The 20,357-nt window shown below is 44.2% G+C and overlaps 1 protein-coding gene across 1 annotated transcript in view; it reads left to right on the top strand.

Annotated features, from left to right (window-relative positions):
* LOC144768184 (peroxidasin homolog) overlaps positions 1-20,357 on the top strand; it is a 235,201-nt gene that overhangs the window by 175,904 nt on the left and 38,940 nt on the right. Inside the window, exons 15-18 of the mRNA XM_078651647.1 lie at positions 10,683-12,189; positions 15,099-15,233; positions 17,110-17,318; positions 18,945-19,059. Coding sequence (XP_078507773.1) covers positions 10,683-12,189; positions 15,099-15,233; positions 17,110-17,318; positions 18,945-19,059 — 1,966 coding nt within the window. The remainder of the gene's footprint in view (positions 1-10,682; positions 12,190-15,098; positions 15,234-17,109; positions 17,319-18,944; positions 19,060-20,357) is intronic.

The following is a 20,357-nucleotide window of genomic DNA, read 5'->3' as shown; positions in this document are numbered from 1 at the left end:
TCCACTCTGTTAGTGAGCCAGCTACACCTTTGTTGGTGCTCATATCCTCATTTAGGGGCCAATTGGCACCATAGTTCCCTAAGCTAACCATCAATGAATGTTTATTTAGGTGGCTTCCATCTTTAGGGCTCACCTTTTTGGCACAAATGAAAAACATTTTTCATACTCGTTGATATATATATTCCAACTTAGGGGGTCAATTCACCTACTACAACTTCATGTATTCATAAATGTCTTTGTGAATTAGCCCTTTGTTACCGATTACTTTTCTTTTGCTGCAGGAAATTGAGTTTTTGTTGCAGTGCACCCCCACTTTTTGCCTGGTATTTGATGTAACTTTGACTGAAGTGTACTGGATTCCTGCTAACCAGGTACCCAGTACTAAAAACTGTACAATTGTTCCCCCAATTGGCAAAACCTTTAGCACCCTCTCTAAGTCCCTGAGGGACTAAAGAGGGTCCCTAAGGGCTGAAGCACGAATAGTGCCACCCTAAGGGACCACTCACCAAGCGCATGCAAGACTGCAATTGGAGGCTGCGTGTCTTGGTGCAGACAAAAGTGAAGATACGACATGTCACACATCCCTGTGTGCCATGTCCCTAACACTTCATGTAATATTTGTAGGTCACCCCTAGAACAGGCCTTACATCCTTAAGGCAGGGTGCTGAATATTACATGTGAGGGAATACCTGCATGAGCAGAAATGCCACTGCGCTGGTCAGTCCTATTACTGCAAGTACAATTGACCAGGAATACCATTTTAAAACATGTGCTGAATACTGGTGAAAATGAGTTCCCCATCTACATGAGGGCTTCACTGAAAATAGGGATGTTTGGTATCAAATATCTCGTATTATTAAACACGCACTGATGCCAGTGTTTGATTTATCTATACATGCACCCAGAGGGCACCTTAGAGGTGCCCCCTGAAAGACTACCAGCCTCTATTGTGCTTGCTGACTGATATCTGCCAGCCTGCCACCCAAGTCACCGTTCTGACGTCTTAGGGTGTGAACTTTTGCTCTCAGGAGGCCCAGAACAAATGCCTGTCCAGGGAGAGGGTGTAACACCCCCTCCCACAGGATAACCTGCTGATTAGCCTCCTTCAAAGAAGCCGCCGGCTATTGAATGCGAATATGGCTCCCCACTCAGGAGAGGAAGCTACACTCCCTGTCCAGAGTCCCCTTGGCACCTGGATAGGCAAGAAAATTAGCTAGTCAGGTAGGTGTGCAACCTCCAGGCTAGTACCACCCCTAAGGTGGGTTACTGTGTGGTGAACATCATTATTCAGATATAGCCATATTTGTAATGGAATACTTAGGAATTCTGGGACAGGGTTATACATACTTCTGACAGGAAGTGGTCATATAGGGGGCGTAGTGACCCCAAAGGTCAGTAGCCCATTGGCAACTACTCTACACTGCCTTAACGCCCCGAAATTCAGTATTAATGGGAGATTCTGACACCAGAGAAGTAGATTCTGACAGCCTACGAAGTAGAAGGACACTAAGAGCTGCAATAGCTGAAGACTGAAGAGAGTACCTGACTTGGCCCCAGCCCAGCTGACCTGTCTGCCATTCTCTGCCTAATCTGCACCAAAGATGACTCATCCTGCAGCTGTGCGCCTCCAAAACCGTGGGAGGACTGCCTTCAAGAAAGACTCAAGACCTCCTGTGAACAGCGGTCCTGTTCTAAAGAAGTCCAAAGAAGAAGACTCTGGGGCCTCCGGAACAGCCAAAACCTGACACGAGAAGCACCCACTGCACCCATCGCCTCCGGCCCACGCTGAAGTGGGCCAACATACCTACAAAGTTCCCCAGCCCTCTAGAGCCTGAGTCCAGCGTGGTTTCAACCCTCATGGACTCCTCGACATCGCATACAGCTTCTGCATGCAGCCCCCCTCGACCACAACTGCTCCAGTAAGGAAAAAACCTAACACCTAAGGACGCCTGTGCACCCGTCACCCCTGGGCCTTGGAGAAGAGGACCAAAGGTGCCCTCCCTAAGCATCGCCAGGCCTGAGCTCACTTGTTGGTTGAACCAGACTGGCTTCCTAGCCAGAACCTGAAGCCTCTTTTTTACAAAAACAGATCCCCATTAAAAGGCATTGGGCTCCCGTCGCTGATTTGCACCCGGCTGCCCTCGTGCCGCTGGTGGTGTTCTGCTGGTGCTGCCTTTGACCTCGCCCATCACTCCCCTTAACTCCTGGAAATTGGTCTTGTAAGTCGCTGTACCATACCTGTTTGCAGAACATGTTCTTCCTTCCATAGGATAACATTGCAGAACTCAGATATTGCACAAAGTGGCCACTTTTTAAAGTGAATTTATTTTTGGAAATGTACTTACCCGAATTAGTTTTTCTGATGCCTAAACATATATAAAGGTTCTTGGTAAATGTATAAATTGGTGTGGATCTACTTCTTGAGTTGTGTGTGTCATTTATTAATCATTGTGTGTATATGGAAATGTCTTGCACTCCTCTGTGTTAAGCCTTTGCTTGGTTGACCACACTACCCACTAATAGAGCACTTCGGGTTTGCATAGCAAGCTCCTGTCTACTAGTAAGGGAAGCCCCGGACTCTTTACACATTATATCAGATTATTGATATATCATATAAAGAGTCATCTTCCTACATGGGCCTGCGACCCAAACACCATAGATAGAATTGGTGCATAGTCTGCATAAGGAAAGGATCTTTTAATGGTATTTGTGTTTTTAGATGTCCTTCTGTAGTCAGCTATATTTATATTTTCTAACTGTTCTCTTGTTTATCCATATTTATTTTTGATGAAAGAAAAAAACGAATTTGCAGCTTTGTATATTTTCCCATTTTGTATGGGGTTGGTGTACACTCAGACCTTGATGTCTGTAAGGTTTTAGTGTTCTAAGTGAGCAAATGAAACCATGAGCATTGGGGGACCTGCAGCTGGGCACATTTGAAGCTATTTTAGCTTCGTAGGTACTCTCGCTCTTTCTAATAACTTGCTGTGCTTTATATTTGCAAATATGAATAAGCTGTCAAAATCCAGGCCTGCAAATCTGTAAATATGGCAAATTGGCAGCCTTAGTAATGTGTTATTGGCAAAATGCCTTTATGAAGTCCCCTTGGCACGGTCAGTGGATGTCTGTAGTCTAGATGACTGATTCTGAACAGTATTAAGACTGAAATCCTCTCATCTGCTGAGAAAGATCGATTGACTCTCTGTATTCTAAGCCCCAGTGCGGAGACCTTGGCCTAACTTATTGATCAGATCAACTGTATCCTGCACCTGCATTTCCTGTCTGTAATCGCTACAAAGAGCTGTGCAGTACTTCTGTTATTGTCATATGCCTATGAATAGCGCTACAATGTTCTGATCTGTAATAGAACATTGCAGTGACCTGACCTGGGACACACCTTAGTGTTATGTTATGTTATCATTATTTATAAAGCGCGGCAATTACTCGAAGGTGTCCTGGCGCTAAACCACTAATTCTCTGAGATATGGTCAAGCTATCCAGGTTAGTGAGTGAAAAGCCAGGTTTTAAGGCCTCTGCGAAAGGTAAGTAGGTCTGTGGCGTTTCTCAAAAAGGGGGGAAGCTCATTCCAAGCTTTGGCTGCACATGGAATGAAACTTCTCCCTCCCCATGTGGATTTTTTAATGAGTGGCACATTCACCAGCTTGCCTCCTCAGGAGCGCAGGGTTCTACCTGGTGTGTACCATTGCATTTTCTGTTTCAGGAAATCTGGTCCTATCCCATGGAGTGCCTTAAACACAGTACTCAGAGTTTTAAAAAGCACTAGATTCTTGACTGGCAGCCAGTTTAGTTTCTTTAATTCCTTAGAAATAGATGCGTATTTGGGTGTGTCTGTAATCAGCCTCGCAGCTGTGTTCTGTAGCATCTGCAATTTATTCGCAAAGTGTTCCTGAATATTTAGATACAGGCTATTGCAGTAGTCAAGTCTGGACAGAATAAGGGCAGTGACTACTGTTCGCTGACAAGATATAGGCAAAAAGGGCTGTATTTTCTTAATCATTTTAATTAAAAAATGGATGGAAGAGGCCACAGCATTGATTTGGTCCCCGCAGTTCAGTTTTTCATCGATAACGACTTCTAGGTTCTTCACCTCCCTAATGCTGGCTCCAAGGCTTTTAGCAAATGCAAAATTACGTGTGAAGGTCTATTCAGGCGCTGTTAGACTCATGCCCTCCATTCCTCTTCAACTGCTCTGGCTTCTTATATCAAGGAGTAACCATTTCAAGGCGCTATGTTTTAATTTGGAAGATGTTCACACTTCTGAGCCCTTGGTTCTTTGAGAGAAATATAGCTATTGCATCTCCTCACATACTCTTGGCTCAGGAGCAGGTAATATACTGTTCGTTTAAAGCTTTGGGAAATGAGGACTAAGCGATTATTCTGTAATATCACTCAAAATATGGAATTCACTTTCTCTATCTGTTGTGGCCATTGACAACCGCCTGCCTTAACTGCCTGCACTCAAGAACTAGCTGTTCCTGCATAAGCGGCAACAGGGCAGAATCCATGGCGCTCAGTGTCAGTGGAACCATCATGGTACCACGTCGTAAATGTTTAGGACATTAAAATTATTGCTTCATTTATTTTCTTCTGAGCTATTCCCTCATTGGCCACCAGGCGTCACTGATGCAATATTTTGTCTGGTCAGAGAGGCTCGTCCTGGCTCACACTGCGGATGTGCTAAAAACAAACACAACCTGGATGGAGACGTCTAGAGCGGTGTGAGTAGGTGGAAAATGTCTGCAGGAAAGTCGGGTGTGTAGTGAAGCCCCAAATTGCCTTAAGTGGGGGATGCCACTGTGCCCCATTGGCTGCTGAACTTGGTCTCACTAAAAGAGGGGTCTCCACCTGTTCTATAGTGAGAGCTACCTCTGCTCAACAGGCCCGGCTCTAGGGGGGTTTCTTTGGGAGGGACGTAATGAAGCATTGGTGGGCCATGAAGATGAATGGGTACGGGCCAAAAAACAACAAAGTATTTAATCGATCTGATATTTTAAGTATTTGGCACTTTTAACAGAATAATCAGTACCCAAGGTGCTACCTACTTCGCTTTCGCTTCTGGCTTTGGGGAAGGGAAGGGACACGGATTGCCAGAACTCATGAGTAGTAAAAAAATGTTCCTTCAGACATGCAGAGTCACTTTGCAGTTTTTTATTTTGCAAAGCATTGCAGTTTAAAAATACGATGCAATCATCATAATGTATTTTTCAGGAAATCCGTGCTGGCCTTTTGTGCATCATGGCAGCTACTTAACTCCGGTGATTTCACACCTAGGGCGAGGTTAACAGCAACAATGCAAGGAAAGTCTTATCACTGTGAATCACCTCCACGTGACTAATGAGAGTCCAACCAAAGCAGCCGGGGCACTAATGTCAAAGACAGAACCAGGAGTCTCTCCAACTCATCTTGACTTGTCATTCAACTATTACATTTAAATGCCCTTTAAAAATGCAACCATTTGCCCTCATCAGCATATCAGCTTCTGAACATAGGCTTCTTTTTCTATCAAATACCACTTTCTGTTATCGACGGACAAACACAGTTTTTGCCTTGAAATTATCAGGTTTTATTTAGAGGCATACACAAGCCTCAAACATCAGCTTGACGATTTCATAAAGTAATCGTATGTACACACGTCTCACATAGGCAGTTTCTGCTTCAAATGCCCAGGAATCACAATCATAAGTCATGGATGCTCTCCATAGCCCCAGATAAATCTGTAATTTGCCAACAGTCGCCACCTTTATACGAGGGCCAGCGCTGGAGCTTATAATAGGCGTGATGCTCACTATATATGAGACATGGCCATAATTATGCAAGGGGGCATTATTGTGTAAGGGGAAACAACCTTTACAACACAACTTTTACAACGCACTACCATTACAACAAAACTTTTACAACGCAACATCCATTACAACGCATGTCATTACAACGCAACCATTACAACGCATGACACTACAACGCATACCATTACAACGCATGTCATTACACCGCATACCATTTCAACGCATATCATTACACCGCATAGTACCCTTACACTATCCAACATTTACCCTACTGTTGCACCCCCTAGTGTAATTTTTACCCCTACACTATCCAATACTTACCCTACTGTTGCACCCCCTGGAGTTAGAATAGAAATAGTAATTTTTACCCCTACACTATCCAACACTTACCCTACTGTTGCACCCCCTAGTGTAATTTTTACCCCTACACTATCCAATACTTACCCTACTGTTGCACCCCCTAGTGTAATTTTTACCCCTATACTATCCAATACTTACCAAATATGCGTTGTAATGGTATGTGTTGTATTGGAATGCGTTGTAATGGTAGTTTTAGGAAATTCGTTGTAATAGCATGCGTTGTAATGGATTGCGTTGTAATGGATGTTGTGTTGTAAAAAATGCGTTGCAAAGGCATGCACTGTAAAAGTATGCGTTGTAACGCCATACAACCTTATGTAAGGGATGGCTATAAGGAGGCCTGTCGTGCTTCTAATTTGCCAATGATAGCTGCTAGTATGCCACAACTAGACCACGAATGCCCAAAATATGTCCCAAATATGCCCATGGTTACCCTTAAAAGGCCATTGCCACTATTATGCCATGAATGGACACAACAGTGCCAGAGATGAACCCTTTCCCTTGTTTATGATGGTGGTACCATATATTTTTGATGGTCCTGGACACCAGTAATAGGAGGGGGACACTGATTATTAGGGAGGGACATAATGCCAGACACACACCTAAATATACACCCATGCATATACACACAGACACATGTATACGAGACTCTAAATTGTCTCAATATGGATCCAGGCTCTCGTTAGCTCCTGGACTGATCATGCACCGTACTCACACAAGTTCACTTTGGCTCCTGTACTCACACACTTCAGCAGGCCCACGCTGGCTCCTGCTCTGACTACTTCTGACACTTTCCTAGTCCTTTGTTTACACAGAGTGTGGCTGATAGAGCAGGGTCTACAACATGGCCAATCTCCTTGAGACTTTGCGAGATTGAGAGTGGACACAGATGGTCATGCAGAAGACCCATAGCCTGCCGCAGTGTGTGTTGAGTGTTTTCATTAGGCTGCAGCTTTGGTTTAAGTGGTTGACATTCTAGTGTCTTGAGATGAGCAGTGCTGCGTTGTATGATGCCTACAAACCATCTGAATTGGGTACTGAGCTTGGCTTCACCTCTGAGAGCTACTTCTAGGATGTTGAAGAGCTACCAGTAGCTCCAGATCTACTGGTTGGAGACTCCAGCACTAAAACATAAATTAGTTACCTATGGGCATATTCTGTTTGCAAAGTGCTCGTAAAAAATATTGTCAGAGAATACAATGACAACAGGGCACGAGTCAGAGGTGGACGGGGAGGCCAGGAGGTGTCACCCTGTGTCCCAGCACTGCAACAGCTTGCATTTATAAACCCTGTGTGCATGTAACTTGGCCTCAGGGTGACTTTAAACCCTCCTTCCTGCCGGTAGCACCCTTTTTTATGCGAAAGCCTCAGTTGGGAAACTCCACACCATTAACCGTTCTATCACCGAGAGAACTGCAAAGGTGCAGTGCCTGTGTGCTCTGTCGCCAGGCAAAGAAAGGAGCAGAAAGCAACCGTGCAGGAAAATCAAGTTTGACTGTTTAAAAAAGCACACTAACCACATTGTGTTTACCCTCTAAAGACAGTTTAAAATGTAATCCCGAGCTCCGCACGTATGTTTAAAAATAGTGGGGCATATTATCAAGAACGGCGTTAAAATTATCGCCGCTTTAGCGGCAGGAAACTGCCGCTAAAGCGGCGATAATGGGCTTGATAATATGCCCTGGAGAATTCCAATAGAAGCCCATGTTCACACCAGAACATGGGCTTCTATGGAAATTCACAAGGGCATATTATCAAGTCCATTATCGCCGCTTTAGCAGCAGTTTTCTGTCGCTAAAGCGGCAATACTTTTAACACAGTTTCTTGATAATATGCCCCAGGGTCCCTTCCAGCCATTTCTGAGTTAAATACACCCTGAAATGTAGAAACCATTCAATCTATTTATAAAAAGTGAAACAAACTCAAACTTGTTTTTCTCATTTGTGCATGGTTTTCTAAACTTCTTTTTGTAAAATAGGCCGGTTCCGCATTATAAAGGAGGGATATTACAAGGGCATGACATTACATATTGTGAGGTCAGTTCCTGTGATGTAATTGTGATGTACTTATGTTAATGAGTCCCCCCACTATTTTTCGTAGGATTTGTGGCCAGCATGACACAGGGATTTGGAAGGTGGGCTAACATGCACCACTGAGAAGGAGAAATGATAACAATAGGGGAAAAGACAAAGGGACAAATAGAAAAAGTGAACCTCTGAGAGAGAGAGAGGTGAGAAAGAAGCAGTAAGGATGAGAACAAAATATGGTAGAGAAAGGAAAGAACGAATGAAAGGAAAAAGGAAGGGTAAAAAAGAAGGAAGAAAACATGAAAGGAACAAGGACGAAAAAGTGAAAGGGTGCACGATGGAGTGAAAAGAAGTGTGAGAGAATGAATTAATGTAAGGGTAAAATGATGTTTAGATGGAAGGGTGAACGGATGGATAGATAGTGAAAGGATTGATTGGTGAAAGAGTGAAAAGATGGAAAGGTGAAACATAGACGTGGAACAGTGAAAAGATGTATGAGTGAAAAGTGGTCAGGGTATTTATTGGTATGGTTTAAGTAGGGGGTAGTGTTTTAATTTTCTGGCTGCTCTCTTGATGAAAGTCTCCATAATCTTGAATCTGCATGCGATGAAATAATTGATATTCCTAAATCTGCATGTTATTCCACATCCGGGGGTTTTAAGGGTCGCATTCCGAGTTGTCCTGAGTTGGGCAAGGGAGGAGATATCTGGACTAGAATTATTGATTTGCCAGTAACTACCCCTCAACTCCAGGAATTCTGAGTGAAAAGTCCCTGTAATGGGGAATGGCTTGCTTGGCCCAGAGTTACCAGTCAAAAACAGTAGGTTTTCCCAGAATCAGGTAACTTTTCCGCTTTTCCGAGCAGCGTTGTGATTGGTCAGCCGCTCAGGCAGTGTTTGGGAGCCTGGGCATGTTCTCCACTAGACTGTGCAACACAGCCCAGTGGAGAACAAGCTAAGTGCTCAAGACTGTTTGGCTGGCCTCAGAGTGCCGGTCAAGCCGTCATGCGAACTTAGGAAGTGCAAACCACTCCTGCTCCCTCTGACGGCGGGGAGCGCAGCCCCGTCCCGCAACTAACATGGTTTTGAGTGGCCCAGAAAAATAAAACAATAACAACTTATTGTTATTCTCATTTTATCTGTCTTTTGCACTGCTCAAAGAGCAGTGGGGCACGCTCCTCCACCTTAGCGGAGGGGCCGCCACTGAATAAAATCCGTCTGTACAGAGCTTTGGCAGGAGGCTTCCCTGTACACAACAATATTCTCTCTGGAAAGCTGCGACACAGTGTTTATAACTAGCTGCAGATGAAAATTCCAAACTGAGAATCAAGGGCGAGATGTATGAAGCTCAAATGGGTTCGGTGTTTGTGAACTCATTTGAGCAAAATGGTATGTATATAGCAAATTTCAGTGCAAAATAAGGAATCTCAAATTTGCGATTCCTCAATTTGCGATTCCTTAAATGCAATGTATGATGCAAAAAAATTGATAATTGCCCCTAAGGAATCGCAAATTACCACCAACTTCAAGTTGGTGGTAATTTGCACATTTCTTGAAAAATGCCAATTTTGGCATTTTTCAAAGTGCCATGTGATGCACATACATGCCCCTAGGGCATGTATGTGCACCACATGTGCATCCATGCTTATTTCAGGGGTGCAACAGGGTGTCCTTTGGACACCCCTGCACCCTTGAAATTATTCTCAATTTGCGATTAGCAAATTGCGAATCGCAAATTGAGAATAATTCCACATTCATTCCTATGGGCCTCCTGGCCCATAGAAATGAATGGGAAATTATTCCTTAATTGCGATTAGCAATTTGCTAATCGCAATTATGGAATTTTAAGAAATTGCTAAAAAATAGCGAATTTCTACATACATACCATTTTGCAATTCTCAAATAGCGATTCCTTAAAAATCACTATTTGAGAATCGCAAAAGGGTATCTTGATACATCTGGCCCCAAGTCACATGCAACTACCCAAAAGGTCAAACGTTTTACTAATGATGGGGGGTGTCTGTTATAAGTGCTTCCAATTTGCGGCTGATGCGAGAACTGATGCACCAAGAGATTAAAGGCTTGATTTAGATCTCGACGGACAGGTTACTCAATCACAACAGTAATGGATATCCCATCCGCCAAAATATAAATCCCATAGGAAATAATGGGATTTATATGTCGGCGGACAGGATATCCGTCACCGTTATTATAGAGTAACCCGTCCATCAAGATATAAATAAGGCCCTAAGTTTGACTCCAGGTCCTACTCATTTTCCTCTCCTCACCTGTGAGAAGGTTTGAGTGACTTCCTAAGATCACAAAAATATCAAGGCACCACAGTGGAAACTGTGGTTGTGGGCGATGGGCACGTCACTGAGTTTGAACTCAGACTGCACCCTTACACCACACCTGTCTCCAGTACAGTTTGCAATGCTCTGGGGTGAAAACTTGTATTAATTAACAATTTACGTCTGTTTGTGTTTTTGCAGGCTATCACTACAAAGACCTAGTGTCACCTCACTACTTGAACATGATTGCCAACCTTTCTGGATGCTCTGCTCATCGCCGCTCCCCAAACTGCTCCGACATCTGCTTCCACACACGCTATCGAACGCACGATGGCTCGTGCAACAACCTGCGGCATCCGATGTGGGGTGCCTCACTCACAGCGTTCCATCGCCTGCTGCGGCCAGCCTACCAAAATGGCTTCAACCTTCCCCGTGGCTTTGCATTGACCGAGGAATCTGGGGAGCTGCCCTTACCGCTGCCCCGTCTCATCTCCACGACCATGGTGGGCACCGAGACCATCACACCCGATGACCGCTACACCCACATGCTGATGCAGTGGGGGCAATTCTTAGATCACGACTTGGATCAGACAGTGGCTGCCATCAGCATGTCCCGCTTCTCAGATGGGGCACCTTGCTCCAGTGTCTGCAGCAATGACCCACCATGCTTCTCTATCACCATCCCTGAAAACGACCCACGAGTGCGAAACGGTCGCTGCATGTTCTTCGTGCGCTCCAGTCCTGTGTGTGGCAGTGGAGCTACTTCCCTACTGATGAACTCAGTCTACGCCCGGGAGCAGATCAACCACCTCACGGCATACATTGATGCCTCCAATGTCTATGGCAGCACGGAGCAGGAGGCTCTGGAGCTGAGAGACATGGCCCAGCGTGACAGCGGGATGCTAAAGCAGGGGCAGCTGGTGCCTGGCACAGGCAAGCACCTTCTGCCCTTCGCGGTGGGGCCTCCAACAGAGTGTATGAGAAGTGAAAATGAGACCTCTGTCCCATGCTTTTTGGCTGGGGATCACAGGGCCAATGAGCAGCTGGGTCTGACCTCAATGCACATCCTGTGGTTCCGGGAACACAACAGGATTGCCAAGGAGCTGCGAAGCCTTAATCCTCATTGGGATGGGGAAACCATCTATCATGAGGCTCGTAAAAACATTGGAGCCCAAATGCAACACATCACCTACACGCACTGGCTACCCAAGATTCTGGGGGAAGCCGGAATGAAGATGCTGGGGGATTACAAAGGATATGACCCAAGTGTGAACGCCGGGATCCTGAATGCATTTGCAACAGCAGCCTTTCGTTTTGGCCACACTTTGATCAACCCAATCCTGCAGCGCTTGAATTCTACCTTTCAGCCAATCCGTGAAGGACACCTCCCATTGCACAAGGCTTTCTTCTCCCCATTCCGGATCATCCAGGAGGGTGGTATCGACCCCATCCTGCGTGGCCTCTTTGGAGTGCCAGGGAAGATGAGAGTACCCATGGAACTCCTGAACATGGAGCTGACAGAGAAGCTGTTTTCCATGGTGCATTCTGTGTCTCTGGATCTGGCTGCCATCAACATCCAACGTGGCCGTGACCATGGCATCCCCCCGTATGATGACTACAGGGTTTTTTGCAACCTCACTTCGGCACATGACTTTGAGGACCTCCGCAATGAGATCCAAAACCTGGAGATAAGGGAGAAGCTACGAAGGTAGGTCACTAGAAGGTTTAATCACCATAACATGAAAAGATCTCTTTTTCTTAACAGACATGATATCTTCAGAGGTACTTGCAACCTCCCTCCATGTCAACAGAATGCTACGTTTCCAGTCCTGGGCTTTTTGGTTAAAAATGTTCATTTGAGCTGCATTAATCCAACTAATGGAAGGGAAGCACACAAAGACTACAGCTTCCAGAACACAACATAAGGTGCCCCGGGGGCACAACCGGTGTTGGTACCTGCTTTTTGCGTCCTTGGGGCACTTTGGTATTATAGAAGGGGTGCAGACGCTTGTGCGTCCCCTTCTATAATACCAATAGCGCTGGCGCACTTAGTGATATCAACAGAGGGTGTTCCCTCATTTGCATAGGGGCGTGCCATATGCAAATGAGGGGATTCCTTTGACTCTGCACCCATGCCATATTACAGACACGAGTGCATATTCAAAAAAGCCCTCAGGAGGTGCACTGACATTGCGCCATTTAAAAGATGGCGAACTGCCAGTGCGCCCCCTGAAAGCAGCCCTCTGCAGAGGGTAAAGGGGGACCCATGGACCCTCCAGACATCCCCTTGCAGGCGGGTGCAGTCCTTGACTGCACCCGCCTGCAAGGGGATCTCTAATCCCCTTTGAAAGTGCAGGCGGGTGCCGCCTGCACTGTGAAAACAGGGAGCAGCTGCTCCGTATTTTCACATGAATGCGCTGACTTGGGCACAGCGCAAGTTCTCATCTGCCCCATGGCGGCGCATTCACAATAATGGGGCGCACTGGCATTGTTTGCGCTGGGCGCATCTTTTCAAAGATGCTCTGGGCACAAACAGTGCCAATACGTAATACGTCCCCTGGTTGTCGCATAAAATCCCAGGATGGGAAACATGGTGTCCTGTTGACATTGACTGAAGCTGTATCCACACCTGAAGCATCATCTGATGTTTTTAAGATCAAGTCTTAGAAATGCAAGTCATTGAGGATAGTGAAGTTTTGTTAGAAAAGCAAATTGAGCTTATAATATTTTGCCCTCTAGGTGAAATTTTAGAAATGGAGTTATTTTTTGCCTTTGAGGAAATAGGAAATGCAAAAGGTGTATTTATTATCATTATTCTCATATTTCCTCAGGATCATTATTACATAGACAATCACTTGACGTCAGAAGAAAACAATATAGTCAATGTGAGAAATACGCTTCGTTTGCATTTGCTTAATTAAGTGAAATATCAGAAAAAAATATGTGAAATTATGCATAATACCATGAAATATAAAACTGACATATAGAGAATCAGGACCCATTGATTTATGATCTTTATATGGAGAACTTAAAGTTATAAGACTCATAAAGGATGACTCATAGCTGTGAGACTTGGTAAAATATGTCTTATATCGTGGATTCCAAAGAAGCTAAAATTAAAGATAGCTTAAAGCTGTTAGAGACTACACCTGTATGACCCGGTGAAACCTCTCCTGTAATGGTGTGCGGACTGGAGAATGATGGCTCACACAGGTAAACAAAGTATGCCTCTATCCTCTGTAGCTGTACGACCCAGTAAAAGATTTCTAGTAGCAGTTAAGATCTGGAGAAGAATATTTTATAGCTGCACAACTGAGAGAGGGACATATTAAACCTGTAAGGTTTGAATTAAGATGTCCTATAGCAGTAACACTGGTAGAAGGAGGACTCATTTCTGGACACCGTTGATGTTTTATAGCTGTACAGGCTGAAGAAGAATGTTTTATAGATGTGATCCTAGTAGAAGGCTGTATTTTAGCTCTAAAACCAGGAGAAAGATTTCTTAAAGAAGTAAGACCTGTATAAAGATGCATTGCTGGAAGTTCTGGAGAATATCACATAGTTGTAAGATAAGGGGCAAAATGTGTTCTGCCATGGAGAAAGAGGCCTTATACTATTCTACTGTGAAGCTCAGGCAAGGATACCTTATAGCTGTAAGATCTAATGGAAAATGTCTTTCAGAAGTCAGATCTGAGAAGGAAACATTATCGCTGGAAGCCAAAGGAAAGAATATCTTAATGTGTAATATCAAGAGAATGCTGCCTTAGAGCTTTTGGTCAGGAAGAAAGATAGCTTATAGCTGTAAAACTCAGACAAGGATGTCCTACAAATGTCAAACCCAATAAAAGATGGTTTATACTATTTTAGTTAGGACTTATTGAGCCCAGGGGTCTCTTGGCTTATAGCATTCTGACCTCTTAATGAAACCTTATTGCTGAAAGCCTAACAGAAGGATGCCTTGATGCCGTTCATCCTTGAGAGGAACACTTTATAGATGTTAACCCAGATGAAGGAAGTCTTATAGCTTTGGCCCGGAGACGGAAGACTTATAACTAAAGGACCTGGCAAATTAATTCTGAAATCAAGGGGTCCTTGAGCAGGAATATGAAGGCAGATAACAAGAAGTTGGAGTGTTAAAGTCTTGTTAGCAGGAAGTCATTCAGGTGCAGTCCTCCTTAGATGGAGAACCCAAAAAGTCTCAGAAAATGAAAACATTGTTTTGCATAGAACAGATTCTTCACTGCTCCTGTATCCTGCTCCAATACCTTGGAAATGCCCCTTTCTCCTACTCCTCTCAGATACTATTTGGTAGGTCTAATTGTTTTCTTTGTGATTTCTCATATTGTTTAACACTTATTTTTCCCCACTGTTTGGTCTGTCCACTTCCCCCTCTGCCATACCAACCTTGTCTTCCTTTTCTCTTTCTCCAAATTATTTATTACCCTATGCACGCTTTCTTTAGTCTGCTCCATTCTGTTAGTCAGTTGCACTTTTTTTCTTGTTTCGCGTTCTCAGATTTTTCCCATCTGTCTCTCCTGCAATTCACCTGTTCTAAGCTTGACCATAATAATTATTGCTATCTCTCCCCAACCCATTTATACACCTATCCTTTAACAGCTTGTACGGGACACCCAAAAACATTGACTTGTTCCCAGCCCTCATGGTGGAAGACCTCGTCCCAGGGAGCAGAGTTGGGCCAACATTGCTGTGCCTCCTGGCCACTCAGTTTAGGAGGCTCCGCGACGGAGACAGGTATAGTGACAAGCTCTCACAGCACCCATGCGAGGTAAAAGTAGGTGATTTTGTACCAAGTGGAGGGGAGCAACATCAAGTAGATGAATCCACCGAAAAATAGAGTTAATTACCATGTTGACCATCGTGATGGCATATTAACTACTATGTCCTAGGTATTTCTTTTAAACAAGAGGTTGTAGCTTGTAGATTAAAGGTCTTCTTTAGAACTTGTCTGCTGTTAAGGCTGAAATCTTCCCACAAAAATACCCCCCACATACGAGAGATCCGCCTTCAGGGAATGTTGAACCATGGTAGCAGATATTCCTTTCCAACAGGGGACTATCTTCAGGAAGTATATATTGTTCTCCAAGTACTAGGATGAAACTGCAAGGGTGTGAGAACAAGTTTCCGTTTTTCTGTCCTGGACCACCACTGGAATATTTGGTGGTCCTGGAGAGAAATTACACCAGTGAAAATGATGAACAAGGGTCCTCCCTGCTGAGACGAGAAGACAATATTTTTGCCAAAAGGACAGGGGTGCCCGTTAAGCCCTTAGCTTATCGAGGTTCCCGAAATATCCATCTTTCTCATAGCACTTTAAATTCCCACCTAGCGGAGTCTACAACAGGCGAGGGAGTCCTCGAGACGGGACATAGTGAAGGCTCATGAGAACTGGGAAGCAAGATCTTGACGTCAGTTGTGTGGTGGTAAATAAGTAAGCATGAGGTACCCCTGAGAACATAAATCGAACTATTACTTTAGGCACATTAGTTCTCTTTATTTACTAATGGCATTTAAATCATTTCTTGTGTATTTTGTTTTTTGTTTTTAAAGGTTCCTTAAACCAAACTTCTCTTGAAAACAACCATATAGATTATATTACCCACATGGCGTGATATTACAATACTTGTGCAAATACAATACAAAACATTAAAGGAAAAAGCAATATACATTCTTATTCACATAACAAAATTATACATATTTACATATATTTCGTGTACATTGAATTCGTCCTACAGCTTCTTGTTATGTTGCTGGAACCTTTCTTAATTGGGTTCTCTGCTACAGCTTTACTAAAGGTCTGTTGGGGGCCAGGGACAGTCTTGGTTCTCTTTTTATCCTTTGTTCAACACTTAGATATGAGTTCCACACACTAACTGTATTAGATATATATTCTAAGTCTTTGTGTCCTCTGATCCTCACAAAAAGGGGTGCCAACGCGTTTCGACCTTCTGTACTTGACCTCTGTTTCTCAAATGAAGGTCTTCTTCAGGGCAATATATTTTGTGTGTAGGACAATATGCCTATACCTTCTTCCATTTGTTGTAGGGAATATGGAATTACTGTCAGTCCTATCCTGTGTATGTTTGTTCTACAACTTTTTTCCTTTTCTTTCTAATGCAACTTATGACCTTGTATCTTGGCCTATGGGTCCAAATGGATCTGACGACATTCCTGTATTTCCCCTATAATAATAGTAATAGTTCGATTTATGGTCTCAGGGGTACCTCATACTTACTTATTTACGTTGATTCTTTCCCCTGTAGTCCTTAACAGAATCACTCCCCTTTTCTTTGTAATTCAGTTGTGTGGTGGTGTCACTGGGATCCCTGGGCAACGATAAGGCATAGAAATGCTCCATTCATATTTTAGCACTAACCCCTATACTGGATACAATACCTTGGAATGTTAGGGCTGTATTGACGTGTCAGATGGTAAAGTGTAGTTCAGACAGTTTGGAATTCAAAACTAGAAATCTAGGCTTTCTGACCAGAGAGAAATCCCCTCTTCATTCCATCACAGTGATCAAATATCATGGATAGAGGTCATGTTTTCTCCTCAGTTTTCTTCACAACAACCCTCTAATTCTGTGCAATCACATCTTCCTCTTCAGGTTCTGGTACACCAACCCAGGCGTATTCACATCGGACCAACTCGTCCAGATCCGACAGGTCTCATTGGCACGCGTGCTCTGTGATAATGGTGATGACATCCGGCATCTCCAGCCTGACGTCTTCAGAGTAGCTGAGTACCCCAAGGGTATGGTGAGCTGCGATGACATCCCGACTATGGACCTGCGTATGTGGCAGGACTGTTGCGACGGTACGAATGGCACGGTCAATGGCTGGGGCAGGCTGGGGTTTGGGAGTTCAATCTGTAATCCCCAGTGCACAAGAGAGCTGTATCTAGTAGGCTCTAATGGCTGCCTGTCACAATCAGCCAAACACACAAGGTGATGGACGGAATGTTGCACATTGGCAAAACATTCACCCCCCAGTCACAGTCCTGGGTTTCATCCATCGTTATGGCCATATGCTAATGAGTCTTGACCCTGTGCCTCATGGGAACAGTCCAGCCCGAACTGCCAAGCCATGTCTTCCCTGGACCGGAATCAAGCATCCTAGGACCAGTTTCTGGCTATCAGCCGTCATCAGCCAGGATAGCTTGACTCCAGGAATGGCATGGTGAGCAAAAAAACAATGGATTTAGGCCCAGATCTCTGTACTGGGGCGAATGTATGACATTGTTCTGCATTCTGTCCAGTCACAATCATACAGCATCAACCTCAGTGCCTGCTCGTGTACCAAAGTTGTGCCATGTCGTTTTGATGGAGGTGTAAAGTACCTGCATGTGGTGCTGTCTTACTATTACTATTTGTAAGTCTTCTCACAGTTAGCGTTCCTTCCTGTTTTCCAACTTGATACTATCTGTCCTACATGTAAAGTGCTTGCACATTGTGACAACTTGTATTTCATCTTCACTGCAGCCGTGCTGTCCCTGCATGTTGTACCAACTGACTATTTCTTTAGTTATACCAAGTAAATATTTCTATTTGTGGTGTCACTGGTGTGCCTGCATGATGTGCCTCTTTGGTCTTATTATTTGTTGTGCAAGTGACTTACTTACATATTGTGTTAACCTACTATTTCTAGTTGCTGGGATGCTCCTTCATAGAGACTCAACCTGCTATTGCCCCTTCCTCTGCTTGGACGTGCCTACATTTTTTGCCATTTTGTTTGGCTTTTTAGCTGAGTTGGTGATTTGATTCCTTACCATCCCCGGTTGATGTATCTCCATTCTTAATACATGCGAAATGCCTTTCTAGTGCTTACAAAAACAAGTTCGGTGTAGCCATATTACTTTTCTTAGTGTTTTGATTTTCAGCGTTAAACGCTGTACATCAATAACTGGCCCCGAAATAACGAGAGGCTATCAGCTCTCTAGGGGTTCAAACTGTTTAATTTCAAGTACCCTACAGACACCTGTGGAACAGGCAGGAACCACCAGAGCTGTCTCTACCTGTAAAGAGTATTCCATCTTTTAGTGATGTAGGGATACCTGCTTGATTAGGGGGAAGGTACATTTATCAAGGCCATGAATCTGCTTCCCTGGCAGCTCAGGAGTAAACAATCATGGTTGCCATTTTAGGACCCCTCCCTTGTCCCGCAGATGGAAGTCACTGCTTTGGATTAGGTTTTTTTATCAGCTGTTTCATATCAGAAACCACAGGATGGAGGTATCGATCAATGAAGTAGGTATAGATTAGTACCCTGGTATGGGATGATTATGACAGTAAATTTGATTTGTCATAGTTTCTTCCATCTATTTTGGTGTCAAAATCTCAAACCTGTTCTGAAAGGACATGGAGGTTGGGTAGAGACTGTGGAACTACAGAGATGGCTGCTTAATTCTCATTTCCAGCTGCTGCTCCCTCTTCTTCCCCTGTAGACTGTAAGAGTCGTGGGCAGTTTCACGCCCTGTCCCAGCAGTTCCGGAGCCGCAGATCTCCCATCTACAGCTATCCTGAAGAAAACCCGTCTACAGAAGAGAAGAAGGAAATCAGGTAGGAGACAGTCGTCATTTTTTTAATCCTATGGAACCACTAAAAGATGGTGTTGTGAGTGCGGGTGTCTTACATATATGGAGGGGAACTGGCTGCACTGGGAAGTAATGCATGGCTTTTAAAGCAGCAAAAGTATTTCATATCAAAGGAGTGTCCTGCAAAAGAACCATGGGCTATGCGATGGGAACATTTCTTTGCATCATGTGCATTATTGGTGGTATTTATATAGTGTAAACTAGGGGTGCGCAGAATTTGCGTAGTCGCGCTACGCATAGCTTTGCGAAACGGTAAAAAATCTCCGCGAGCACACATAGTTCCAGGAACAAATGGAACTGCTTGATCTGCCCGTTCGCAATGCTTTTTTCCTGTTCGCGAATGCTTTTTACGTGCTCAGGGGGAAATATCTCACAAACAAGCATTTTGAAAGCACTAACGAGCAAACAATTCCGCGAAGCCACGGATCGTGGAATTTTTGGCAATTCCGCATTCTCCGCAGAACGCAAAATTACCCGCATTCCACAAATTCCGCAAGCGGAACGGAATTTACCGCCCAGGCCTAGTGTAAACCAAGCTGCAGGGCCATGGCGAAATGCACACTGTATCAGGGAGTGTGTCAGTGTGACTGGAGATAAGTTCTGGAGTGCTGGAGGTAATGGCGATCCTAATCCGCACATTGCTGTTATTCCAAGACCTGAATGCATTAACTTAGAAGGCTTGCCTTCTGAGCTTCTCCTTTTAGCATTTCTTGATTTCATCTATGATGATTTTATTACTGTTTGCATATCCTTGGGGTCCTCAGGTGGTTCGTTTTTCTGCTTGGTTGTGTAGAATGCACACTGTTATGGCTTCGTAGGCAATTCATCAGGTTTTGAAGAGGATTCAGTCCTTAAAGTGCAGATAGTGCAGTGCAGGTCATAGTTGTTTAGATCTTTTCATGATGGAGACCGAAACCTGGAAGACACTCGTTATTGGAACCAAAGTGAAATCAGTCACTTTGTTGAGCAGCACGTTGCTACCATCTAGATTGAGAGAACGAATGCCCAGGGGGTCGAGCGTGAGTCTTAGTAACAAAGATAAAGTTTCATTCTGCATGGAGTTAGAGAGTTGTCTCTGGCCTTACCCTCAACATCGAAACTGCGAATGCAGTTCAGTTGTTGAGTGTAAGGCCAGTGTAGGGGATAAATCTAATTATTTTTACATTTCACTTAACCCCTTCCATGTCTGAGATCCATCTCTAGATCTAAGTTCTTCTGGTGCAGTTGATGATGGACATGAATTAATTTTTTTCGCCATGTTCA

This window comes from Lissotriton helveticus, chromosome 7 (assembly GCF_964261635.1).
Source record: "Lissotriton helveticus chromosome 7, aLisHel1.1, whole genome shotgun sequence".
NCBI lineage: Eukaryota > Metazoa > Chordata > Amphibia > Caudata > Salamandridae > Lissotriton > Lissotriton helveticus.
The sequence above is the reverse complement of the archived record's forward strand: the minus strand, read 5'-3'. Positions and strand labels throughout refer to the sequence as shown.